Source organism: Mirounga angustirostris, unplaced genomic scaffold (genome assembly GCF_029215605.1).
Source record: "Mirounga angustirostris isolate CCGP_5_RB_7025 unplaced genomic scaffold, mMirAng1.0.hap1 SCAF_5, whole genome shotgun sequence".
Classification (NCBI taxonomy): domain Eukaryota; kingdom Metazoa; phylum Chordata; class Mammalia; order Carnivora; family Phocidae; genus Mirounga; species Mirounga angustirostris.
In genome coordinates this window covers 62,134-88,500 of record NW_026991713.1, presented here as the reverse complement: position 1 = coordinate 88,500, position 26,367 = coordinate 62,134, and the positions used below count along the sequence as shown (strand labels likewise).

Below are 26,367 nucleotides of genomic sequence, written 5' to 3'. Positions count from 1 at the left end.
GCCTGTCCCCGCGTCTCCTGGCGCCCCTCACCTGGCCTTGACCCCCTCTCCCTCCGCAGGCTCTTCAGCAGCCTCGGTGAGCTGAGCTCCATCTCAGCGCAGCGCAGCCCCGGGGGCCCGGGCGGCGGGGCCTCCTACCCGGTGCGGCCCGGCGGCCGCTACCCCGTGGCGCGGCGCGCCCCGAGCCCAGTGAAGCCCGCGTCGCTGGAGCGGGTGGAGGGGCTGGGGGCGGGCGCGGGGGGCGCGGGGCGGCCCTTCGGCCTCACGCCTCCCACCATCCTCAAGTCGTCCAGCCTCTCCATCCCGCACGAGCCGAAGGAGGTGCGCTTTGTGGTGCGCAGCGTGAGCGCACGCAGCCGCTCGCCCTCGCCGTCGCCGCTGCCCTCGCCAGCGCCTGGCCCCGGCCCCGGCCCCGGCCCCGGCCCCGGGGCCCCTGGCCCGCGCCGGCCCTTCCAACAAAAGCCGCTGCAGCTCTGGAGCAAGTTCGACGTGGGCGACTGGCTGGAGAGCATCCACTTGGGCGAGCACCGCGACCGCTTCGAGGACCACGAAATCGAGGGCGCGCACCTGCCGGCGCTCACCAAGGACGACTTCGTGGAGCTGGGCGTCACGCGCGTGGGCCACCGCATGAACATCGAGCGCGCGCTCAGGCAGCTGGACGGCAGCTGACGCCCCCTTCCCACGCCCCAGCCGCGCCCTGCCGGCAGGGCCCCCCACCCCCACCCCCGGGCCGCGGGCTCGGCCCGCCCCCCACAACGGCGCCCGGGCCAGGAATGTTGCATGAATCGTCCTGTTTGCTGTTGCTCGGAGACTTGCCCTGTACATTGCTTAGTGCCCTCCCCGGCCGGCGAGTCCCACCCAGCACACGGTCAGGAAGGGCGAGGGCCAGGGAGGCTGGAGCGGGAGAGAGTTGGGGGTGGGGTGCTCCGGCCTGACCATCTCCCGCACAGCTCCTGGTGGCTACTCTCCCAGAGGGGGGGAACTAGTCCAGCATGCGAGGTCAGGACACACCTTGGTGACTCGGGGGGAGGGGGGAGACTTGGGGTTCTCGGTTGGGGGCCTAGGAGCCCCCCTGTTTTGCATATTTTAATCCACTCTATATTTGGAACGAGAAAAGGAACAAATATCTCTGTCCTTAATAGCTTCCCTTCCACTCCCCTACAGCCCCCCACTGGTTCCGCTGCTGCTGCCCAGTCTTCCATCTCTGGCCCCTCACTGCCACTGCCACCCCACATGGGGCGGGGGACGCTCCAGCTGGTCTGGGGTTGGCCAGGGTCCTAGTAGCCCGCCCGGGGGCCCCGGCTCGGCCCTCTCCCCTCGCTGAGCTGTAGTGTGCCCCACCGACCCTTCAGGTGCTGCGTGGAGGAGGGGCGGCAGGCAGCGAGTCCTGCTGGGCACTAGCAAGGTCAGGTGGCCTGGGAGACCATTGCCCTGGGGAGGGGCAGAGCCCTGGCGTCCGCCCCCCAGCCAAGTCCCTCACAGGGCCCCTTCCCAGGAGGGGTCTAGCCTCCTCCCCACACTGTTGGGCAACCACAGCAGAGAAGCCTCCCTGCCTCAGACCCCAAAGTCTCCTGTTCCTGCCCTGTGTGTGCGCACATGTGCGAGTGTGTGAAACTCTGGGTGCGGCTGAGTGCATCGGAACCCTGTGTGTGCCCGACTGGAGCGTGGTCCCGAGGGTCCACTCTGGAATAGCGTGGGGGTTTCAGCAGTGTGCACAGGGTGCATGTATGGGTATGTGCCTATGAAAGCACCCCATCTCCACTTCCAAAGAAAGTCAGAGGCACCCTAGGACCTGCTGTTTGCCCAGCCTGTCCTTCCAGAGCCTCCTCTCGCCTGAGCAGGCATCCTTGGTGAAGCTCTGCTGCTTGGACAGGCTCCCAAGGGCCCTTGGAGGCAGTGCCCTCTCCCCCCCAACCGTGGGCTTCTGGGGGGATCATAGAGGACCCCTAGAGTCAGGCCACTGCAAGCCCTGGGGAGAGGCAAATACCCCAGAGGACACCCCAGCCCCCCTTACTGTGACTCCTCACACTCAGCAATGACCTGTGGGGTGGGGGGGCCCTGGGACGTTTTTAAACCTAGGGTTTGGAGTCTGGACTAAGCTCCATCCACGTCACTCACAAGTTTCTGTTTATATTTCTAGCTTTTTTTAATAAAATAAAAAAAAACACAGAAAACTGAAGTTTTCACAGCCCAGGGGCCTGGCACGCCGGTCTGTGCCCGCCTGCCCCGCCCTGGCCCACCGGCCCCATTCCCTGGGCAGAGTCACACGCAGTAACCCCTTCACCAACAGACCAGGTCACACACAGCAGCAGTCACTGTAACAGACTGCCACGTACACACTCGGTCTCACACTCACCTGTGGGTTTTTGGTTCCGTTCAATTTGGGTTTTTAACTTTACAGGGTCAGTTCTGCTTCACCCCTCCTTTTGTATGGAGTTCCATCCAGGGGATTTCACCCCTGCTCCAGTCCTGAGGCCTCCTGACCCTGATGTTGTGATACACCCCACAGAGATCTATGTTTCTTATATTATTATTATTGATAATAATTATTATAATATTATTATGTAATAAATTTATAAGAAATGAAACTTTCTCAGTTGCCTGTTTGAAGAATTCTTAGGAGCACAAACTGCTGTCCCTTGGACAAACCTCCTCAGCCTTGCCACGAGTATTCAACCGCGTGAACTGGTGACTCTCAGATCCTTGTCTCTGACCCAGGTCCACATGCCAGGCCTCCTGCATCTCTTCCGGACTGCTGCTGGACCTCAGCCTGCGCTTCCTGAGCTGGAAGCTTTTCTGTCTGCTCATCAGCTCACTGAGGAGCTGTCCTGGCCTAGAAGTCCGGTTGCCCTCTGTGGCCCCTGCCGCCCCCCTCCTCCCCTCCGTGTGCCTCTCTTTCTGAATTCTGTCGCTCCTCTTTGAACCCTCTCTGTCCCAGCTGTCTTGCCCCCGTGGCTACTGCCCTTGTTCAGGCTTTCCTTCTCCCCTCTGAGCTGACAGTCATGTGAGCAGCCAGCTACTGCCAGCCAATGCTCTGGCACGTCTGGTGTGGCCCCTGGTGGGGGGTGGTCCGCCCACAGGAAGGGCAGAGGCGCCTCAATGGGTGGAAGGAGGATTCACAGTGTGGTGAGTGGGTGGACATTTTCCCGCAGAGTGGGCCCAGGAGGCACAGCGGGAGCTGAGAGAGGGATGGGGTGGCGGTGATCCGCCGGCAGGCATGTCAGGCACCAGTCACAGGGCGAGGTCTTGGGAGGGCCTGCAGAGCCTGGCTGCACTGGGTCAAGGTGGGGATCAGATAGGACATGGTGATAAATGTAGACCTTCACTAGGGTTATTGTTGGGTCAGGGGTGGGGCCAGTGGGAGACGCCACCAGGGAAGTGAAGATCCCAGAGGGAGCAAAGTGGGTGGAAGAGGGATGGACTCCAGTGTCTTCACTGAGAAGAGGTGGGGGCAGGCAGAGGTGGTCTGAGGGAGCAAGTGCGGGTCTGGGTGGCCTGGTAGGGAACGGTGAAAGCCCTGGGAGGCTCGGATCTGGAAAGCCCCACAATTTCAAATTTCCAGCTTTTTCAAATTTTTCATTTTCACTTTCAACTGTGTTCATCAAACAGAAGAGGCCATGAAGGAAGTCAGGACATAGTGACCTGGCAGGGGGGGTGTTCTAAGTGTAGGGCTGCAGGCGGGACCCTGACTTGCTCTGGGCCTGAGCCTGTGCTGGCGGTGGGGGACAGGTATCCTCTGAGTTGCACGTGGAGCCCTGGGTCGCTCTGGGCCTGGGTCAGAGCTCGGGGTAAGTACAGCTTTTCAACAGAAGAAAGGAAGAGCAAGGGCAGAGGCAGCAAGCCTTCCATGGAAATGGCAACACCCACTCTGGCTCGCAAGAGATTTGGGGGAGAAGATGAATGTCTCCCCATGCCTCAGAAGACGAGTCAGAACCTTCACCACCTGTGAGAGAAGATGTGGCAGAGGCAATCGTAGGTTCAGGGCTGGGGGAGCTGAAGCCCCAAGCACTTCAGGGCAAAGACATTCTCACTTAGGGCTGAGGTCTCCTCATGGCCTAAGGATGTCCTTTTGGGGCCGCCAAGCAACTCACCAACACTCTTTCTAGAGCCTGGAGTAGAGGCTGTAGCCCTAACTCCCCCTCACCCCAGCCACCCCTGCCCGAGATCCTGTGGACAACTTGGGCTGGGTGCATGGTCAAGGTGTCTCCTCTGCAGAGGGCCTTGCTGAAGAGGGGTGAGGGATCAGGATGAGGAAAGATGGTGTGGGAGTAGGACTGGTCAGGTGGGCGGGGTAGGGGTTTGGAAGTGAGGAGCAGGAAGCAGGCTGGGGGTAAGCAGGTGGGTATATGGGAGTGGGAATGGAGGAGGGCAAGGAGGGAGGTGAGGTGGAGGGGAGTGGGGATGGGGAACCCCTCATCCTGCTCCCTGTGCTGGGAGCTTCACCTTGGCCCGAGTCAAGCCCCCCGTAGCCATTGGGGCCGCATCCTCTGGGCCCAGAGTCCTAACTGTCCAGTACTTTCCTACTTCTCTCTCTTGTGCTTTGGAACAGAATGTAGAAGTCACTTTTATTTGAGATGTTTGCTTCTTCCATTAGGTTTAACGACAGAATTAAACCTGGGTGGGCCATGTGCCTATCCTGTGGCCACGGGGGCAGTTACTATGACCGGCAGCCCCTTCTAGAATCAGAAGTGAATGTGACCCTGTGGATTCAGACAGTAGTTGTCTTCTAGAATCTAGGCACTGGGTCTTTAACTGTATTATTGAAAAACTAGGTACTGCTTTTTGTCTTGAAGCTTATAACATTTTCTTTAAAAAAATTTTTTTTAGAGATTTTATTTATTTGAGAGAGGGAGAGAGAGAGAGCACAAGCAGGGGGAGGGGCAGGCAGAAGGAGAAGCAGGCTTCCCGCTGAGCAGAGAGCCCAATGAGGGACTCCATCCCAGGACCCCGAGATCATGACCCAAGCTGAAGGCCGACGCTTAACTGACTGAGCCGCCCAGGCACCCTATTTTCATCATATATTTAAATACTTGCAAAGGTTGTGATTTCTGGAAAATTGTACATATTAACATCAAAATAAATGTTTACATAATTCTGCTAAATGCTTCTCATGGACCTAAATACCGTACCAATTTTATGCCCATTAATATCCTGTAAAAACTCCTGAATAGGTGTTTTCTTAAACAGTCAAAATTTTAATGATCACATCTTGAATTCCTGTTGCCATTTCTTGAACTATAATTCCAAAGCGTTTTTGATTACTTTATCAGGCACAATCTGACACTCAGTTAAAATACGTGAGGCCTCCTAACACTCAGTAGGTGAGTTGCAAACTGTTACTCAGGTTGGTGAAATAGGACTTCCTGAACTTCAGATAAAGGAGGGGAGACCACCTGACATGAAGGCTACAAAAAAAAAGAAAAGAAAAGAAAAGAAAAAGAAAAGGCCTTGGACACTTACATACAGGAGCAGGTGGGGAAGAAAGATGTTCTGTGACACTCAGGTCTGAGAAGTAAAAAACCTACCATTTGGGGAAAGTACACAAGGGCCCTGAAACTTCCCTAGGAGACACACATTCTCCTTATACTCGGGTGGAAAACAGGGAGCCTTCCTGACATGCAGGTAGCAGCGATAAAAATCTTGTGACACTCACAAAGGTGATGTTATTGAGGCCCAATTACATTCATCAAGGGGAAATACAACTTGTTGCCTGGCAGGAATGTAAGTAATACATATCAAAACTCAAGGGAGTTGAATCATCCTGCCTTGTCACTCCCTGCTAAACAAAGATAAGAAGTCCTGGCCCAGTGTCAGAAGTTGGAGGAGGGACAGGAAAGTATTCCCCAAACAGAAGGCATTTTGAGACTGGAAAACCAAGCAGGTCACTCCATACCGTTCGCACAGAGTTTTATTCAGGGTAACATACTGACAGGTGGATCGGGCAGAGGACAATCCACAGCAGCTGCAGAGTTATTCTCCGCAAAATCCAGACCTTAGTCCACAGATTTTATAGAGAGAGGGGACACGCAGAAGGACATTGTAGGGAGATCAAAGGGTTCACATGCACCTCAGAGGACTTGCATGCACCTAATTGACAGCTAACCTGTAATTAGATCTTGTGCCACCCCCTGTGCCTCAGCAAGGGGAAAGACTAGGTTATCTCTAACAGATTCTTGGGAGGCGAAAACAAGCCTCCCCCCATCCTGGCCTTGGCAGGCATTTCTGAGGTATATGTCAATCTCCAAGGCACCTGGAACACACAGCCCCAAGAGAGGTCACTGTGCAAACATGACCAGAGATGGAGTCAGTATTGTCAGCATTCCTACACCCCATACTAGGAGAGGCAAGACCTTCTGACCTGCAAGAAGAGTAGACTTGGGGACACTCATGGAGAGGAAATGAGAGGTCTGACAATTAAGTAGAAGAGAGGGAGACACCAGACCTGCAGGTAGGGATGATATGACCTTGGCACATTCAAATAGGGGAGCGGAGATCCCTTGGTCACTAAGAGAGAAGAGATGGAAACTCCAGATCTAGCAGAAGAGATGAGAGACAAGATCTCCTGACACTCAGGTAGGGCATAGAAGACCTCCTTACACTCGAATGGGAGACAGGAGATTTCATGACCCTCAGGTAGGGGAGATGAGACCTCAAGACCCTCAGGAAGGAGACAGAAACCTTCAGACAATCAGGGAGCTGAGATGAGAATGTCAGACATCTACCGAGTAAAGGAGACCTTGTGATATTCAGGTAGAGAAGATAAAAGCTCATGACTTTTAGGTAGGGAGGGAGACTGTACTCAAGTAGGGAACATGAGACTTCCTGGCACTTCAGTATGGCCGAGGAAACCTCAGTGCACTCATATAGGTGAGATGCACCTCCTGACCTTCAGGTAGGGGATAGAAAAGACCTCTGGGTTCTCAGGTAGAGAAGATGCCACAAAGTGACACTCGGGTGGTAGAGATGAGGCCTTTGGCCTTGAGATGGAAGAAAAGAGACATCCTCAGATTCAGGAAAAGGAGATGATGGCTCCTGATACTCAGGTAAAGATATATAAGACCTACTGGATATTCAGTTGAAGGGCATGTGACCTCCTGAAAGTTATGTGAGCTGAGAAAGTGTGACATTCAGTTAGAGAAGATAGTAGAAGAATAAAGCTCATTTGACAATCTGAAAACTCTTAACACTCAGGAAGAAGCTATGAGGTGTCCTGACACACAGGTAGGCGAGGGACAACCTCTTGATGCTCAGATGGTCTAGTGGAGAACTTACACTCAGCGAGAGGAGGGGACACCGCCCTTCATGCAGGTGGAGGTGTGACCGCCTCACACTCCTACAGGAAGGTGAAACTTCTTAACATGCAGGTATGTGAGGTGAGCATTTGTCATCCTCCCGTAGGTGAGATGCTATCTCCTGACAATCAGAAGAAATGAAACCTCAGGATATTCAGGTGATTGTGGTGAGAATTCCTGACCCTCAAATATAGGAGACACACCTTGCAGCATGTAGGTCCCAGAGAGGAGACCTGGAGACACTCAGGTAGGAAACACCAGACCTTGTGATACTCAGCAGTGAATAGAAAGGTGGGCTTTGTAGTCCTAAATTAGAGAAATTCAGAGTGACTCTTTGAAAAGTATGCTGATAGTATGTACTTGGAAGAGGGAAAGACAATTTGCTCTACACAGTGTTAAGGATCGATTAATCTTGTGAGCCTGACACCCTGTGACCATTGACATGCTGCGTCATCTTGACACAGAGGGACAGAGTTGCCCCTCAGCCCATGATTTGGAACAGGAACTGTGGTTGCAGCTTGCATGAGGGGCAGACCCTGAAACTGCACAAAACTGGATCCTCAGATGATACGGAACCTTCGAAGGGTAACTGGGAATGAAGATCCTGGCCTTGGGACAGAGGGAGGGGGCTGCATATGAGCCCCCATCACCCGAGGGGTGTGGGGGACCCTGTACAGAAAGCTGGGATCTTGTGTCAGCCTGAACCTGTTAAGCTAAAGGGCTCCTGCCTGGCCTGGCTATTGGGGTGGGGGAGGGGGGGAGGTAGCCATGCTGATTGGTCAGGAGGCCACAGAGCTTTGTGAGGTCACTGGGCTTCCAGGTCAGGCTGGGGCAGGAGTATGGTAGAGATGCTGCCAACTGCCGTTCTGCTGGTCTTGGCAGTGTCTGTGGTTGCCAAAGATAACGCCACGTGTGAGTAAGTGTCAGGGACACCTCCAGGGGATGGAAAGAGTGTCTTCTGAATAGCAGGCCCCACCCAGACTCCCTCTGTCCAGGGCTAGGGAGGAGGCCAAACTTGGGCCTTAGTAGTCCCCTGGGTCTCACAGGTGTGACCCACACCCCCAACTCAGACCATCCCTGCTCCCAGCTTCATCAGCCCAGAGCCCCCAGGGCTGACCCCTGGGCTCCTATGCCTCCCATAACACAGACACTGGGGCCCTTTCCTCACCTAGAGACTGACCTCACTGCCTCTTAAACATCAAGTCCCAATTTTTAGAAACCCCTTTCTTCCCACAGATACTGAGGTGGCCCCACCTGTGGCTGACCCCAAAGACCCCAGGGTATTGTCATGGCATTCTTCCAGGGTCCCCCTCCACCTTAGACTCCGACAGCCCCCAAGGTACCCCCAAACTGTTGTGGCCTCTCCCCAGTTCCCAGAATTCCACCCCTGGACCCCCGCTGCTCCCCACCCTGGGACCACTGGACCTGCCTTGGCTACTCTCCCTCCTCCTGCCACCTTCCAACCCCACCCTGCAGCCCCAAGACCCCTGTGGCTGTTCCCTGAGTCTCCCACCCAGAATTGGCTCTAAAGACCTCAAGCCATTACACCTCTCTATCTCCACCTCTAGCCTCCCCCTCTGCCTAGGGATCTCCCATTTTTCTAGGGCCCTTATCATCTGTCCTGCTTCCTATGGCCCCTTCTTTCCTCGCCTTGTGGCTACACCCACAAGACCCCAGAACTCACACTCCTCAAAACCATTTTGTGGAGCCTGCAGCTTCCGGCCTCCCTCCCGCCCTGACAGCGCCTCTCCTCAGCAGCTCCCCTTCGGACCCTCCACACTCCCGGCTGCCCCACTTTGCCCAGCCCCCTAGCCCTGCTTCCCGCATCGTGCAGGTGCGATGACAGGCTGTGCCTCTTCTTGGTTTGAACTGTGCCCCTGGTCTCTCCTCAGTGGCCCCTGTGGGTTACGGTTCAGGCAGAACCCACCGGGGAGTGGCCGTATCATCGGAGGGCAGGATGCAACAATCGGGGCCTGGCCCTGGATGGTCAGCCTCCAGGTCTTCACATCCCACAATAACCGAAGGTACCATGCGTGCGGAGGCACCTTGCTGAACTCCCACTGGCTGCTTACGGCTGCCCACTGCTTCGTCTCCAAAAAGTACGTGTGGGAGCGCGTGGAGGGAGGTCTTCAGAAAGGCTCTTCCCAGAAAGGGACATTCTCCAGGGCTCTCTGTGCACAGTCTCCCCGGGGCTCTGGGCCTTGTGGCAACCAGACCATGAGTGGGTGGGCCCAGGCCCTTGCTGGGGGAGGGCTCTGAGGGTCATGATCACCAGAGGTTTCTGTCAAGCCCGTCCTTTCTGAGGATGACCTGGCTTGCCTCTGTGCCCACAGAAAAGTATATGACTGGAGACTGATTTTTGGAGCAAGGGAAATTGTGTATGGGAACGATAAGCCAGCGAAGCCGCCTCAACAGGAGAGATATGTCGAGAAAATCATCATTCATGAGAAATACATCCCCAGTTTAGAGCACAATGACATCGCTCTCATGAAGATCACCCCTCCCGTTCCCTGTGGGCAATTCATCGGAACGGGCTGCCTGCCCCAATTCAGGGCGGGCCCACCTAGAGTTCCCCAGGCCTGCTGGGTGGCTGGCTGGGGATTCTTGAAAGAGAAAGGTGAGTATGGGGGCGGGGGGGGGGCTCTCATAGGGGTAGGGGCACTGCTGGTCATTCCCTCAGTGGTCTCTGAAGTGCAGGGGCCATATGTAGTACCTAGTGGTGATGTCCACCAGAATGCGGGACACTGTCCCCTTTTAGAGCAGGAGAAACTGGCAGCCGAGTCCCCTGTCCTCGGCCTCACCACCGACGGCTCGTGTGGTCGCTGGACGGAAGGGTGCATGCAGCCACAGGAGAACCTGGGCATTTTTTGAATGGGGTCTGGGCTGTGGCTCTATCTGGGGCCTGGAACCCCAGTTGTTACCTTCTGGAAACGGGGGATTGTCCCCTGAAACGGCACTTGGAGAAGAGCTCTAGATGGGGTTTTGTGGTTGTGGGCCAACTCCTCTCCTCTCTGGACATCCATTTCCCCATCTGTGAGTGGAAGGGCCATGTCACGTGGTCTCTGAGCTCTGACACACCAGAGCCCAGCCCTCCTGACCTCAGTGAACCTCCGCTTCCCACCCTTGGTGGTCACAATGCGAGAATCCACCCTCCCCATCCGAGTGACTTCATTTTCTCTGGAGAGAGGGGACAGGTTTCTTGGCAGGTCAGCAGTGGGCAGCAAGGGTTTGACGAGTAGGTTAGGCCTTTCAGCTTTCCACAGGTGACCACATGGACTTTTTACCCAGTCACATTGGGGATGTGAAGAGAGACTGAAAGCTCTTCTGTCCCTTGATAATGGAAAACCGAGAGCTCCTAATTCAAGGCACTTCAGTCATTTGGGGTTCAAAACTCAGCCTTTTCTGGTGGCAAAACCCTGGTAGTTTCAGTATGCTTCCTGTAACTCTTCTTCCCTCTCTCAAGGCTGGCCCCCTTCTCTGATTGGGTTGCTTCTCCTCCCGGGCACCCCTGTTTTCACTGGCCTCTGCTGACCCTTCCCTCCCTGGCCTGGGGTATCAACCTCTGTCTGGCTATTGATGTCCATGGCTCTGCTGAGGCCTCTAGAGCATTCTTCTTGTCCCGCCCCCAGCCTACCCTGCTCTGCCCACCCACCCAAACATGTGCGCAGTGTCCCAGGGTTCTTGTAGTCCCTGGGGGGGGCTGATCTCAGGGTTCCCATCTACACTCCCACCCCTACCGCCACCTTTGCTATCCTATCGCTCAAAAGGATTATAGGCTCCCAGCTACACCCTGGACGTCACACAAGGCCTCTTTTGTTCTAGAATCCTCCTCAACTTAGTGGGATTTCTATCATCTTCTGGTGAATACACCCCCCACTGTTAAGGCCAAGTCTTAAAGAAATCCCCAGCCTCCAAACTTCTGTGACATTTCTGCAGACCTTCCTTTTTCTACCTCCTCCTTGAGCCCATATGCTTCTGGGGTAGTCCTCCTGTTCTATTGAATTTCAAGTTCTTGTGGACTTTTTAGCATTTAAAGCCAAGGTGTTGGGATTGAGAAAACCCTGTTCTCTTCCAGGTCATCTGGCTCTTCCATAGATCTAAAGGGTCACCATAAGCGACCGGGCTTGTTGTGGTGGTCATTTCCATGTCACCCCTGCCTTGGGGGCAGTGCAAGTACAAAACTAACCCTGCTTGGGTGGTACGCAAAGTTGACCTGAAGGGACTGGAGACGGAGTCCAAGCCACACAAACACACGGTCAGCTGTCTGCCGGCGCCTGCTGTGTGCCTAGCTCCATCCACTCTGCTCCACTTGGTTCTGGCTTCCCACTTGGCCTACACCGCCATGTTCCAAGTGTGATCCACTACCTCTCCACCCAGATGCAGGCGATTTCAGACCCACCCACCAGGCTGTGGGTGCTGCTGTGGTGGGGGGAGGCCACTTGATGAAGAGGGGATAGCTGCCCCTATAGCCAGGTGTGAGGTTGGCTGATGGAATCATAGCCTGGGCTGGGCCTTTCTTAACCCAAAGGTCATGATGGAGGCTCTGGGGCTGTAAAGGATGTTCTGACCTGCCTTCCGGTTATTCCAACCACCCATGCCCCTGACAGGTCTGTGTGTGTGGAGGCCATCCTGCAGCTCCTCCTTCTCTGTAACTTCAAAATGGATGGGAGGCACGTGGGGAGGGACTCATCTGCCCAACTCCAGCAGATCCTGCCCAGAACTGAGCTGAGGGGTTTAACGGGGGATAAAAAGCAAGGAGGGTGACTTAGAGCCGTACTGTGGGGAAATGAAATGTGTGTCCTGGATTTGAGTGCAGAGAGGAAAACCTTGGTCCGAGTCCAAGCCACACCACATCCCTACCAGGATGTTTGGGCAAGTGGTGCCGCAAGCTCTTGATTGGAGGCAAGGTGAGTCCCAGCGCTCAACACAGGGGGTCACTGTGGGGTGTAAATGAGGTGACACATCCTGGCTGTAGCTGTGAATAATCATCTGGCATCAACACACATTCCTGCAGCCGCATCTGCTCATCCTCCATGCACTGCCCCTCCTCTTCACCTGCATATGCCTCCACCACCCCACATCCTTCAGAATTATCTGAGGAGAGGCCAGGGGCATTGACTTTCATGGATTTTAGGTTGAAGTAGAGCATTTCAGGATGATGGGGGTTCCGTGGAGGGAGGAGGCAGGGCTTTCCCAGAACGTGTCTTCTGTGATCGCTGACCACTGAGCCGCCTGGCTGTAGCCTACAGGATCGCACCTACACTGCAGGAGGCCCGTGTGAACCTCATCGACCTCGACTTATGTAACTCCACCCAGTGGTACAACGGGCGCATTCGTTCAACCAATGTGTGTGCAGGGTACCCTGAGGGCAAGATCGACACCTGCCAGGTAACTTCCCTTCGGGTGCCCCTTTCCCTGCCAGCACCTCTTTTGTGGATCCCTGAACTCCACTCCCGCCAGGGCCCTGCTTCAGTGACCCTTTCCCTGGCCCCATCTTGTAGCAGTGAGGATGGGAGGTGATGCCTGCTGCCCCTCCAAAGAGCCAGTCACTGCACAGAGAGCTGTGTCCCACCGTGACACAGAGATCATACCACCCGAACACTACCCTGGAAGAGAATGCTTCTCTCTCCTCACCAGAATACAAAATCTTCAAATCCACTCGTACACACATGCCCATGCATGCATAAAGCCTCACACATGGACACATGGGTCGCTTCTCTTCCCTCCTCACTGCAAGGAGACCCGTGACAATCCATCCCCTTCTCACGTCCACCTGAAGCTGTTGACACCAACTCAAAGTTTACCACCACCACTTGTGTTCATGGCAGCAAGAAGCCATGTGACTGAAGAAACTGTCCTTCCAGAGCCTATGGCCCTTCTGGGCAGGGGAAAAGTGGCTCAGACGGAGAGTGACTTCTGTGTCCTTCTGGGCAGGGGGACAGCGGCGGGCCTCTCATGTGCAGAGACAACGTGGCAAACACCTATGTGGTCGTGGGAGTCACAAGCTGGGGGGTAGGCTGTGCCCGAGCTAAGCGCCCCGGAGTCTACACGGCCACCTGGCCCTATCTGAACTGGATTGCTTCCAAGATCGGTTCTAATGCCTTGCACATGGCTCAACTGCCCACCCCTCCCCATCCGACTTCTCAAGCAATCCCAGCTAAAGACCCCTCTGCCCGCCCTTCTGCTCGCCCTCCTTGGTACTTCCAACGTCCTCCTCGACCTCCTCCCAGCCCCCCTGCATCTCGACCTCGACCTCGACCCAAACCCCCGGCCCCACCCCCACCCCCGCCTCCACCCCCACCCCCACCTGCTCCCCCACCTATCACTAAACCTCCCCAAGTACTTTCTTTTGCCAAGCGACTACAGCAACTCACAGAGATCTTGAAGGGGAAGACGTTTTCTAACGCAAAGGGGTATTACGAGATGGAGACCACAGATCTCCCAGAGCTGACCGCCGCCTCCTGATCCGACCCCACTCCCAACAGACCCAGTGAGCCCTTTACTCCCAAGAAAACAAAGATGAAATAAATAAATATAAATATAAATATAGATATATAAAATATATATATATATCCATGAAGAGATGCTTTCTGGACTTCTTCCTACCTGCCCTCCCCAACTCAATCCAAACCCTCCCCCAGCAAATCTGTCCTTCCTCTGTCACCCTCCAACAAGGTGGAATTGCTAGTATGTCAGTGGCAACTGTGGTTTCCTAAATCTTGATTTTTGAAGTTGGAACAAGGCGATCTGGGGCAACAGGCCAGGTATGGTCTGGATCTCACACTCAGAGTCTCTGCTTATTAAATCAGTGCAGGTGGGCCCTGGAGCACTTCTGTGAGGTGAGCTGACTCAGAAGGAGGGGTATGGGTCTGAGTCCATTGGAAGAATGACTCCAGTCTGAAGTTTTGTAGTGTGGCCATCTGATGCTCAGTCCACATGGCCAACCCCAGGCAGGAGTCTGCCCTCAACCAGAATTGCTTATGCCCATTTGTGAATTCCTGAGAAAGAGACCTCGATGGCCTCAGGTCAACTGCCCACTCTGGTCAGGACCTAGATCAAGCCTAAATGCTGGATTAGCCACTTGGGGATTAAAGATGGCAGGCTCCAGAAAGAAACCCCTGGGCTCCTGGCTGGGCAGTTGCTGCAACAAGCAACAGTCTCATACCTGTTCACCTGTTCACTGTGTGCACATGTTTCGAGTGCAAGATGGCCCTATGTTCTGGTTGCAAAGACAGATGGCAAAGGGTACAGGAGCATGAGGGAAGAACTTTGGGTGAGGAAGACCAAGGACCCTGTCCTTTTCCTGCTGGGGCTGCAACAGGGACTGATGAAGCAGCTATGAGTCTTTATTTTCAGGATTCATCAGTCTGTCTGGGTTCAAACAAACCCCCTGCTTTACCCCTCATCAGCTATGTGGCCTTGGGAATATGGCCAGAGGGTTGTGTGACAATGAAATTAGGACAGATGTGAAGCTTTCAGAGCAGAGCGTGACACGCCATACATGCTTATAGATGTGGGCTCTAATTTAGAGCCAACTGGTGATGAGATGCTGGGTAACCTTATACTTACGCATGGGCACTCGGGTGTACATTGTCTGTGCACTTATGAGCCCTGGAATGCCTCGGCTACCTAAGAGGGCTTGCAAATTGATCTGGGTGGCCCATAGCTCTATAGTGTATTAGCATTTGATAAAATAAAAAAAACAAATTTTATCTGCCTTCACTGAGAGCCAACATTACTAAGATTAGAGTTGGCATGTCCATGATTCCTTTTGTTGGCTTTGGTCTGTCTCTTCTAAAGTCAGTTTCTTAATCTCCCTATTGGGTACATAAGCTTTGTACCCTGGTGTCAGACACCAGGTACCCTCTAAACACTGAACAAAACTCAGTGTCAGTCACAGAGTGAGACAGAAACCAAGCTATGGGCCACATGGTCCAAAGAGCAGAAACAGCCATGGCAGCAACTCAGGACCTGCCCTCACCCTTCCTGGGCAGTCCTGAACCCTGAGCTTACAGGTGGGAATGGTGGGGCAAGATGTGCTCAGGCTAGGGAGTAGGGGTGGGTGTGGAGGATGTGGGACAAATTTGGAGGAGCTACAGTACCAGTAGTTTCTTTCCACTTACAGGTCATCCCTCCTCCTCAGAGCTTCCCAGGATCCAGAACGGATTCTCCTGGCACTCTGTCCTTTCACATGCTCGAATCCTTGTCCTTAGTTTTTCCCTTCTCTCCTCACTGGGCCTGTCATCTGTAGCTGACACTTGGGTCTCTTTCCTGGAGAGACAGGGCTTATGCTCAGGGAACACTGATGGGAGGCCTCTGCAGAATCGAGTGATGGTTTCTTGTGTATCTTCCGAAACTTTCCATGCCCACTAATATATATATGTATAATACCCTTCTTATTTATTCACTGTTCATACTACTATGACTTCATTTAGCAAATTAGAGTTATTTTCGTATCAGCACACAGGGACTCACTTTCTCAAAATTATGTTGTGCAGAAGGGGTACTTACGAGATACAGTGCCACATTTCCTTCCTGGGAGGGGTTATCTGGCCCCCGCTTTAGCTTTCCCTCAATGTACCCATTTCCCCCATATAAGCCAATAGTGGTTTATATCAAATTCACTGATTTTTGCAAAACTAATAGATGCTCTAATTTTCATTTTTAAAATTATGACTGAAGTTGTTGACAAGTGAAGTGAGACTCTCTGATCTGCCTTCACATCCCTGTGGATACTCTAACCCCGAAAATGGCTGACAGGTCCCGGAGCAGATATTGCTGCATGCAGAGACAAGACGAACGGGGAAACCTGGACAGGCTGTACAATGAGCTGGCACCAAGGGGCACCTAGGCAACTGAGGGATGTGCTCACCGTCTCTCTGTGGGATGGTTTGGGCAAATGATAAGTATTCTTCTGAAAAACAGAATTCATAATGGATTTTATTGCTAGGAACAGTAACAAAATGATTTGACGGTGGCTAAACCTGTGCACGTGGTAAAAGCCTGACTCCTGAGCATTCGGGAAGAACAGACCTGCGATGTGTGTAGGCACAAGTTCTAATTGCGAATTTGATCAATATAAGAAGTCTTTTCTTAAGATTTATTTATTTATTTATTTATTTATTTGAGAGAGAGAACGCGAGACACGTTGCAGAGGCAGAGGGAGAAGCAGGCTCCCCACTGGGCAGGGAGCCCGACGAGGGGCTCGATCCCTGGACCCTAAGATCGTGACCTGAGCTGAAGGCAGACGTTTAACCGACCGAGCCACTCAGGCACCCCCAATATAAGAAATCTTATATTTGCAAGGAAAAAACTGATGCCAATGAATATAATTTTAGTACATTTTAAATGGAAGTGGGAAAAGTGGAGGTAGTTCATCTTTATTGTGTAGAAAACTAATCAAGAAACAGAAATTAGCTTAATGGAGTTTTCTGCAGAAACTATATTCTTGGTAAAGAATCGTCAGTGACCTGCTTCTGGTCACTATGGTTGGGCCTGTGTACTTCTCTTGGGTAGGTACTCAGATAGTGGAATGGCTGGGTTACATGGCAGGTGTAAGTTTTGACATATGAATGCACCCAGGAAACCAGCACCACAATCAACATAGTGAACCTGTCCATCCCTCCAAAGGCTTCCTTGGGGCACTCTGTAATCCCTCCAGCCCCTTCCCTCCCTGGCCCTAGCAACTTCTGCTCTGTTTCTCTCATTGTGTATCTGTTTGCATTTTTAAAAAAATTTTAATAAATGCAATCATACAGCAAGTGCTCTTTTTTTTGGTCTAGCTTCTTTCACTCAGCATAGTCATTTTGAGATTCATCCATGTGGCAGTGTGTTCCAGTCCTTGTGGACTGGACAGTCCTTGTGTCTAGTCCTTGTCACCACCCAGTGCTCCACTATGTGACTACCCCACCATTTGTTTCTGTTAACCAGGTGATGGACTTTACAGTTTTAGGTCATTAGAAATAAAGCAGCTATGAGCATTTGTACACAAGTCTTTGTGTGGGCATATGCTTTCATATTTCCTGGTTAAGTACCTACATGCAGGATCATATGGTAGGTGTATGGTGAGCACTTTTAAAACCTGCCAAAACGTGTCTTCAAGGCAGTTTCAACACTCTACATCCCCATCAGCAGTTTCTGAAAGTTCCAGTTCCTCCAGCTCCTTGCCAACACTCGGTGTGCTCTGTCTTTTTGATTTAATTTAATTTTTAAAAAAAATTTAAAAGATTTTATTTATTTATTTGAGAGAGAGAGAGAGCACAAGTGAGTTCAAGCAGGGGGGGGGCAGAGGGACAAGGAGAAGCAGATTCCCCGCTGAGCAAGGGAGCCCGACATGGGGCTTGATCCCAGGACCCCGGGATCATCACCTGAGCCAAAGGCAGTCACTTAACCAACTGAGCCACCCAGGTGCCCCAAATTTTAGCCATTCTTATAGGTGTGTAATAATATGTCATGTGTGGGGTTTTTATCCACAAGTGTAGTCTATAAATATATTTAAGGCATTCTAAATGAATATAGTTAAGATTTATCATGAGGTAATGGGGCAGTAACTTTTGACAGTAGCAAAATGTGGGAGGGCACCTAGGGAGAGGAGGAGGTGGAGAGAAAAAAGCATAAAATTAAATTCATTCAAACAGAATTTGGATTTTTTGAGCATCACAAACATCAATGGAAAACATCTGAAAGACATACCGATAGCAACAGTCATAGAACAATTTCTCCATTAAGCTAGGTCTATCCTATATAAAGATATTCCAAAGTATCCAAACTCCCAGAGCTTCCCTGTCTGCTGAAGTTACTACACCCAAATAGAACACTTTATATTTAAAACAAAATCTTCGGGGTGCATGGCTGGCTCAGTCAGTAGAGTGTGTGACTCTTGATCTTGGGGTCCTGAGTTCAAGCCCCATGTTGCATTGTAGAGATTACTTTTTAAAAAGATACTTAAAAAACCCCAAATTAGCACAAGTCAACAACTTGCCCACAGTCAGTTCATCCTCCACTTTTAGGGTGATGATAGGTTTGCCCTTTACAAGAAGCATCATGTGCCACCTTATTGACCTTTATACGGTTTATTTCCAATGTATGCTTTGATCTTGCCCCACTAATTCTTTCTCCCCAAAGCTCTAGAGAACCCTAGTTTTGATCTGCATGCTCAGCGAGAATTCATTCATGTCCATGATATTTTCATAAAGAAGAGGAGAGACAATGCAGAGCCCAGGAGTGGGACCTACCTGGCCAGCACTTGCATCTCTCCTGGCTGGCTAGAGCTGCCACTGAACTGACCTTTTTAGGCAAATGTGTGCCACTGTGCCAAAAAGATGCTAAATTCCATGCTCAGACAGATTCGGGAGTGTGGTTAGGGTCAGACGATTCTTCAGGCTGTGTATGCCAGGAATATAAAATTGGTTAATTTAATTTTGGATTTTTAAATTTCTGAGATAAGAATCCACACTTCAGTGACTTTTCCTCGATGAGGATGACTTAAGTGTTGCTTTATATTAAAGCAGTGAAGATGTTCTCTCGTGAATACAGTACGGTCATTGTGACGTAGCTCTATGATGATGAGCGGGCTGTCCTATCACGGCAGCTCTCCTTCATCCTCAGTCACGAGACACTGTCACTCACCCTGAAGGTACATACTGTACACACAAACACAGCACTGTTAAGACCACTCTGTAGAATATAGGCCACTTGCAAAATTACAGTCAACATTCCTAAAAGCAAATAAAACAAATCATTCTACACATTTCTTCTTTAGTGCAAAGCCTTTGAAAACAACCTTGTTCAGAAAAGTGGTGCTCTGCATTTGGCCAGCTATGACTCTAGTCATGAGAGATCCATCTATGAGAAAGTAAGGAAGGAACAAATTAATAGTGGAAATATAAAAATTTGAAAGTTATATTTGGATCCTATGAGTTTAACCAAATGTTAGCTGACTGCTGCAACAGACCAAGATTTAATGAGCATTCCAATCATTTCAAACCTTAGATTGTTCTTTTTAAAGGAAATAGATTCTCTAATACCACTGCTATCTCCTCTAAGTAAATTGTTTAGTATGAGTCTATCCAAGGCCTGTGACTGCTACCTCCTAACGCTGCCGCACGCGCCCAGGTACTCTGTGAGCTCTACAGGACAGGGCGCTCTTGAAAAAGGTCAAACAGCACTTCTCTGTTAGGTCTTGTTCAGAAGACCACAGAATCCACCAGAAGTGAACTTCCAAAACATTTTTCCACACCGAAGATGATAAACAGAACTCACGTGATCACAAATTCTACAGAGGCCACAAAATGTTAGAATAAACTGGCCTTTAGAGTTAGTGATTCATTAATACCTAAAATCTGTTTTTGTTTCTTAGTAAAATTAGCATTACTTCATCTGATAAAGGAATAAACCTACTTATAAAACTGGACTTTTGAATAGATTCAGAGCTTCTTTCTCAGATTTTCTTCTTAAATCAGCAAACCCATTTGAGGTAAAGAGGAAGCACCTATGTAGTTTGAAGATATTTTCTTTAGCTATCTGCAAATTAACTGATTAATTCATAGTCAATGCAGGAATACTGTATCAGTTCACACCAGACCCTGAGAAATCTGACAAGAGCAAAACCAGGAGTGTCCCCACTCTTACTTTCTGTATAGTGATCATCAAAATTGTAGATACGCATAATAAATTTATACTACACCACGAGCATCTTTAGCAGAGGTGTTGAAGGACATATTATAACACTGTTTTAAACCACAAATGCTGGGGGCACCTGGGTGGCTCAATGGATTGAGCGTCTGGCTCTTGGTTTTGGCTCGGGTCATGAGCTCAGGGTCGTGGGGTCAAGCCTCCCCCCCCCCCCCGCCGACGGAGCCCTGCATTGGGCCCCGCACTGAGTGGGGAGTCTGCTTGAGATTCTCTCCCTCCCTCTGCCCTTACCCCCCCCGCCCGCCCCCCATGCTCACATGTGTGCTCTCTCTCTCTCAAATAAATAAATCTTAAAAAAATAAACTGCAAATGCTAAATACCCTATTATTTCAAATACTCTAATTTGTGAATTAATATCTATCATGTAACAATGCCACTTTACCACAGTGATTGGAGAACAGTCCACTTTTTTGCCAATTTTATGAATAATTTCCTTAACTAACTCTACAATTAAATAACACTTATATGCCTTCTTAAAAAATGTACCGTACGCAGTTATAAGACTACGGAACTAAGCTTAATCATACTTTAATTAGAAAACTCACGTTTGTATTATGTTTCTGTTAAAGGAAAAACTGTGCTACTATAATGCTTTTAATGTAATGACTTTTGTTCAAGATTATGAAAAATTTGAATAATTTCTCTCAAGACCATTTCATTTCAAATTTATACAGTTTGTTTAGTCAGCTGACCAGAGAGAAAGGAATAAAAGGAAAATATCTGCCCAGATGAGGTAGAGAATGTTCACACGAATTCAACGCATAGTTCTCTTGGTTGTTCTGTTTCACAGGCCAGTGCAAAGTCCCGACGGACTCGTGAACACCGAAAAGGAAAACCGGATCGTTTCATCCTTAACTGGGCCCAAACCAATTTTAAATCTGAGCTTAAATGAGCTTCTTCAATTCTTCCAATAGGGCTCTGTCAGGGAGTACTCACATCTCCGCAGAGTACTTTGTCTGTGGTTCTGTCCTGCTCGTCCAAGGAGCACCAACACAGCCATTTTGAGGAGATGTACTCACTCTGCTGTTTTCACTCACAGGCAGCGCTGATTTCTGATTAGGCCGCTGTCGTGTCCAGTGGTAATGTCCTGTAGACGTAACACAACACGTATCCCATAAAATTTTGGCTATTCCTTTGGAGAATAAAAGCTGTGGAGCCTTTCAAATACACTTTTGATGTTAGTGGGATCACAACACAAGAAATACATCAGTTGCTGTTTCAAGGTTACACTCATGGTTTCCAGGTGAGACCATCTCAGAACAACAGCAGCTGTACTCAACTCATCGTTATGCAAAGGAAGTTCCACACAGAAAACCCACCAACTCTTCAAACGCAAAAGGACTTCTTTCCCATTTTCCAGGAGGTCTTTGTCCCCCCTAGTTTTTTTTTTTTTAAAGATTTTATTTGAGAGCGAGAGACAGAGAGAGCATGATGGGTATGGGGGGGGTGGGGCAGAAGGAGAGGGAGAGGCAGACTCCCCGCTGAGGAGGGAGCTGCCCATGCGGGGCTCGATTCCGGGACCCTGGGATCACGACCTGAGCTGAAGGCAGACGTTTAACTGACTGAGCCACCCAGGCGCCCCATCCTGTTCCCCTCCAGTTTTATTGAGAAATAATTGACATACATTGTTGTATAAGTTTAAGGTCTGCAGCAGGGTGGTTTGATTTACATCGATTGTGAAATGATCACCACAGTAGGGTCAGCCAACATCCACCTTCTCAATATGGATACAATAAAAATAAAAAAAGAAAAGAAAGGAGAGACATGTTTTATGTGGGATAAGAACTCCTAGGGCTTACTCTCCCCTTGTATCTTGCTGCAGTCATCAGGTTGCACCCGAGGCATCCATGACCATCCAGTCCAATGTCCACCCCCTAGCCAAGCTGCTGACGTGACAGCGTTCCCGTGGCCAGTCTCCTGAAGTGGTCGCTGCCATCAGGATCTGTGGCTAGCACTATCGGGGCATTGTTTTCTCTGCCAGTCTCACAGAAAGTTCCATCACTGAATCTCCTTCTTCAGGCTTTGGGCGTTTAACCGTAGACAATTTGCTCTTTTGTTTGAGGATTGTTTAGTGGTTTAGTTAAAAGGACACAATCCAGGAAGAGCCAGATGGAAGAGATGAATAGGGCGAAGTATGTGGGGGAATGGCTGTGGAGCTTCGCGTTCTCTCAAGACCCCCACCCTCCCAGCACTGCCATGAGCTCACCAACCTGGAAATCATGTGGTTTCCATGTGCATTTCCCTAAAGGCTAGTGATGTTAAGCATATTTTCATGTGCTGACTGCCATTGACATATCTTCTCTGGTGGTCTGTTCAAATCTTTTGCCTTTTTAAAATTTTTCATTGTCTTTTTTTTTTTAGAGTTTTGAGAGTTCTTTTTATGTACTGAACGTAAGTCCTCTATCAGATATATGCTTTGTAAATATTTTCTCCCAGTCTGTGGCTTTTTAAAATTCTCTCAATAGTGTCTTTTTAAATTTTGATTAAGTTCAGTTAATGTGTTCTTTCGTAGATCATTCTTTTGGTGTCGTATTTAAGAAATTTTTGCTTAACTTAAGGTCTCAAAGATTTTCTTTGATGTTTTCTTCTAGAAGTTTTAGAGTCTTAGGTTTTACATTTAGGTCTTGGTCCCTTTGAGTTAATTTTTGCTTATGGTAACCTGTGGACTGATGCTCATTTTTTTGTATGTGTGTATCTAGTTGCTCCAGTGTTGAAGACTCCTCTTCCCCTACGGTGGCTTCTTATCTCTGAAGAAAATCTGTTGTCCGCTTACGTATGGCTCTACTTTTGAGCTCTGTTTTGTTCCTTTGTTTTTTTTTTTTTTTTAAAGATTTTATTTATTTATTTGAGAGAGAGAGAATGAGAGACAGAGAGCATGAGCGGGAGAAGCAGACTCCCCGCCGAGCAGGGAGCCCGATGCGGGACTCGATCCGGGGACTCCAGGATCATGACCTGAGCTGAAGGCAGTCGCTTAACCGACTGAGCCACCCAGGTGCCCCTGTTTTGTTCCTTTGAACAAGTGTGCTTGACACTGTTACACACTGTCTTACTATGTGCAGCTCACAGGAGGTCCTGACATTAGGCAGTGTGCATCTTTCAAAGTTTTGTCCAAAGCCGTTTTGGCTATTTTAGGTCCTTAGCACTTCCATGTGAATTTTAGAATAACCTTATTGATTTACAAAACAAATCCTGCTGGAATTTTTATTGGGACTATGTTGAATCTATAGATCATTTTTTTTAAAAAGATTTTTTTATTTTAAGTAGTCAACATGGGGCTCGAACTTACTACCCCGAGATCAAGAGTCACATGCTCTACTGATTGAGCCAGTCAGGAGCCCCAGTTCTGTAGATTAATTTGAGGAGACATGACATCTCAACAATATCGAGTCCTCTGAACCATTAACGCAGTGTATCTTTCCAACAAAATCTATTTAAGACTTGTTTAATTTCCCTTGGCAATGTTTTAGTCTGAGTGTGCAGGTCTTTCGTCAATATTTTATCAAAATTATTCCTAAGGATTTCATCTTTTGATATTATTATAAATGATACTTAATTTCAATTTTCAATTGTTCATTGCTAGTATATAGAAATATAATTATTTTCTGTGTATTAATTATGCATCCTGAAACCTTGGTGAGTTCACTTATTGATTCTAGCAGCCTTTTTTTTTTTTAAGTAGGCTCCATGCCCAGCATGGAGCCCAGTGTGGGGCTTGAACTCATGACCCTGAGATCAAGACCTGAGCTGAGATCAAGAGTCGGACGCTTAACCAGCTGAGCCTCCCAGGTGTCCCTCTAGCAGCCTTTTTTTATTGAAGTATCGCTGACGCCATGTTACGTTAGTTTCAGGTGTACCACCTAGTGATTCGACAAGTCTGTATGTTGCGCTCATCACGGGTGTAGCTGCCACCTGTCACCATATAATACTATCACAGTACCACCGACTGTATTTGCTATGCTGTACCTTTCATTCCCATGACTTATTTATCCCATAACTGGAGGCCTGTAGCTCCCACTCCTCTTCACTCATTTTGCCCTTCCCCCTACCCCCACCCCTCTGGCAACCATCAGTTCGCTCTCTGTACATATGGGTCTGTTTCTGCTTTTTGTTTTGTTTTTAGCTTCCACATGTAAGTGACATCATATGTTATTTGTCTTTCTCTGACTTATTTCACTTAGCATAATACCCTCTACGTCCATCCATGTTGTCGCAGATGTCAAGATCCCATTACTTTTTATGGCAGAACAACATTCCATTGTGTTTATACAGCACATCTTTATCCATTCATCAGTCAGTGGACACTTGTGGTGCTTCCGTATCTTGGCTATTGTAAATAAAGCTGCAATAAACATGGGGGGGGGGCATATATCTTTTTGTTTTCTTCAGGTAAATACCCAGTAGTGGAATTATTGGATCACATGTTATTTCTAATTTTTTGAGGAAAGTCTGTACTGGTTTCCACAGTATACCAATTTACATTCCCACCAACAGTGCACAAGGGTTCCCTTTTCTCCACATCCTTGCCAAAACTTGTTATTTCTTGTCTTTCTGATTTTAACTATTCGGACAGGTGTGAGGTGATATTTCATTATGGTTTTGATTTGCATTTCCCTGGTCATTAGTGATGTTGAGCATCTTTTCATGTGTCTGTTTACCATCTCTAGCAGGCTTTTTATAGATTCCTTTGGGTTTCTACATAGAAAAGCAAGTCACGGTGAATAAGAGATTTTTATATATTTTTTTCCCAAACTGGATGTCTGTCTGCCTTCTTCCTTCCTCCTTTCCTTCCTGCCTTCTTGCATTGGCCAGACCTTCAGAGCAATGTTGACTGAAGGGTTGAGAGTGGAATACTTGTCTTGTGTCTGATCTGAAGGGCATATAATTAAGCTTTTCATCCTTAAGTACGGTGTTAGTAGTGAAGTTAAGTGTTGAGCCTGATTTTTCTTCACAGATATCCTTTATTAGGTTGAGGATATTCCCTTCTACACCTACTTTGCTAAGAAATTTTTATTTATCTTTTCAATATCAAGAATGAATGTTGGATTTTGTCAGAAACTTTTTCTGCATCTATTGAAATGGTCATATAGTTTTTCTGTTTTACTTTGCTAATCTGGTGAATTATACTGACTTCTTTTTTTAAATAAACTTTTATTTCAGAATAATTTTAGATTTACAGAAAAGTTGCAAAGTAGTACAGAGTTCCCACATGCCCTTCACCCAGTTTCAGGTTCCCCTGTCGTTAAAATCTTACATTACCACGGTATGTATGTCAAAATTAAGAAATCAACACTTGTACATTATTATTAGCTAAACTACAGACTTTATTCATATTTTTCCAGTTTTTCCATTATTGTCATTTTCCTGTTCCAAGGTCCGATCCAGGGTACCACATTGCTTCTGTGTTTCAGGTCTCGTTTTTTTTTTTTTTTTTAAAGATTTTATTTATTTATTTGAGAGAGCGAGAATGAGAGAGAGAGAGAGAGCACATGAGAGGGGGAAGGTCAGAGGGAGAAGCAGACTCCCTGCTGAGCAGGGAGCCTGATGTGGGACTCGATCCCGGGACTCCAGGATCATGACCTGAGCTGAAGGCAGTCGCTTAACCAACTGAGCCACCCAGGCACCCTCAGGTCTCATTAGTCTCTTGTGCTCTGTGATAGTTGCTCAGTGTTTCTTTGCTTTTACATGGCCTTGACAGTTTTGAGGAATACTGGTTAGATGTTTTGTAGAATGTCCCTCAATTTGAATTGTCTTATGTTTTTCTCATGGTTATTGGGATTATGAGTTTTTGAAAGAATTCCATGGAGATGAAGTACCCTTCTCCTCACCCCTATGGGGGAGTCCATAGCGTACACGTGACATCAGGGGTGAAACTAAACCTTGGTCACTTGGGCAGGGTAGTGTTTTCCAGGTTTATTCACAGTTCCCTCTCCATCCTTTATTCTTTGAAATTGAGTTGCTCTGTTTAGCGCACACTTGGGGGTGGTGTTGATGAAGTGTCAGCTCCTGCGAGGTGTAGTATCTACATATATTACTTAGAATTCTTCTGGGGCGCCTGGGTGGTGCAGTTGGTTGGGCGTCCGACTCTTGGTTTGGGCTCAGTTCGTGATCTCAGAGTCGTGGAATCGAGCCCCTCGTCAGGCTCCGTGCTCAGAGGGGAGTCTGCTTGAGAATTCTCTCCCTCTGCCCCTCCCACTTGTGCTCTCTCTCTCTCTCTAAAATAAATAGATAAATCTTTAAAAAATTAGAATTCTTCTGTAGGGAGTATTTGCCTCTTTCCCCCTATTTATTATTTTTGCAGTATAGAGTCACATATGTTTATTTTATACTTTGGATGATAATCCAATACTGTATTATTTAATTTGCTGTTTACATTGTTCTAGCT

General features: G+C 49.0%; 2 protein-coding genes across 3 annotated transcripts in view; both read left to right on the top strand.

Moving 5' to 3' along the window:
- The window catches only part of SHANK3 (SH3 and multiple ankyrin repeat domains 3), a 52,361-nt gene extending 49,773 nt beyond the window's left edge, over positions 1–2,588 (top strand). The window contains exon 22 of one of the 2 annotated variants that reach the window (XM_045872217.3): positions 60–2,588. In XM_045872217.3, the coding sequence (XP_045728173.2) occupies positions 60–669 (610 nt within the window). In that variant the 3' untranslated portion in view covers positions 670–2,588. The remainder of the gene's footprint in view (positions 1–59) is intronic. The other variant, XM_064590390.1, reaches the window with a different exon arrangement.
- Positions 2,589–8,131: 5,543 nt separating this feature from the next.
- ACR (acrosin) lies at positions 8,132–13,757 on the top strand. The gene is made up of 5 exons (XM_045866555.2): positions 8,132–8,208; positions 9,185–9,391; positions 9,626–9,909; positions 12,535–12,680; positions 13,227–13,757. The coding sequence occupies exons 1-5, from the start codon at positions 8,132–8,134 to the stop codon at positions 13,755–13,757; spliced, it is 1,245 nt and encodes a 414-aa protein (XP_045722511.1).
- The last annotated feature ends 12,610 nt before the right edge of the window (positions 13,758–26,367 follow it).

Bases quoted from the DNA above. Each gene is read 5' to 3' on its own strand.
- ACR (XM_045866555.2), top strand. From the start codon at position 8,132: ATGGTAGAGATGCTGCCAACTGCCGTTCTGCTGGTCTTGGCAGTGTCT. The intron at 8,209-9,184 runs GTAAGTGTCAGG...GTCTCTCCTCAG, and splicing joins AAAGATAACGCCACGTGTGA to TGGCCCCTGTGGGTTACGGT. The intron at 12,681-13,226 runs GTAACTTCCCTT...CCTTCTGGGCAG, and splicing joins GCAAGATCGACACCTGCCAG to GGGGACAGCGGCGGGCCTCT.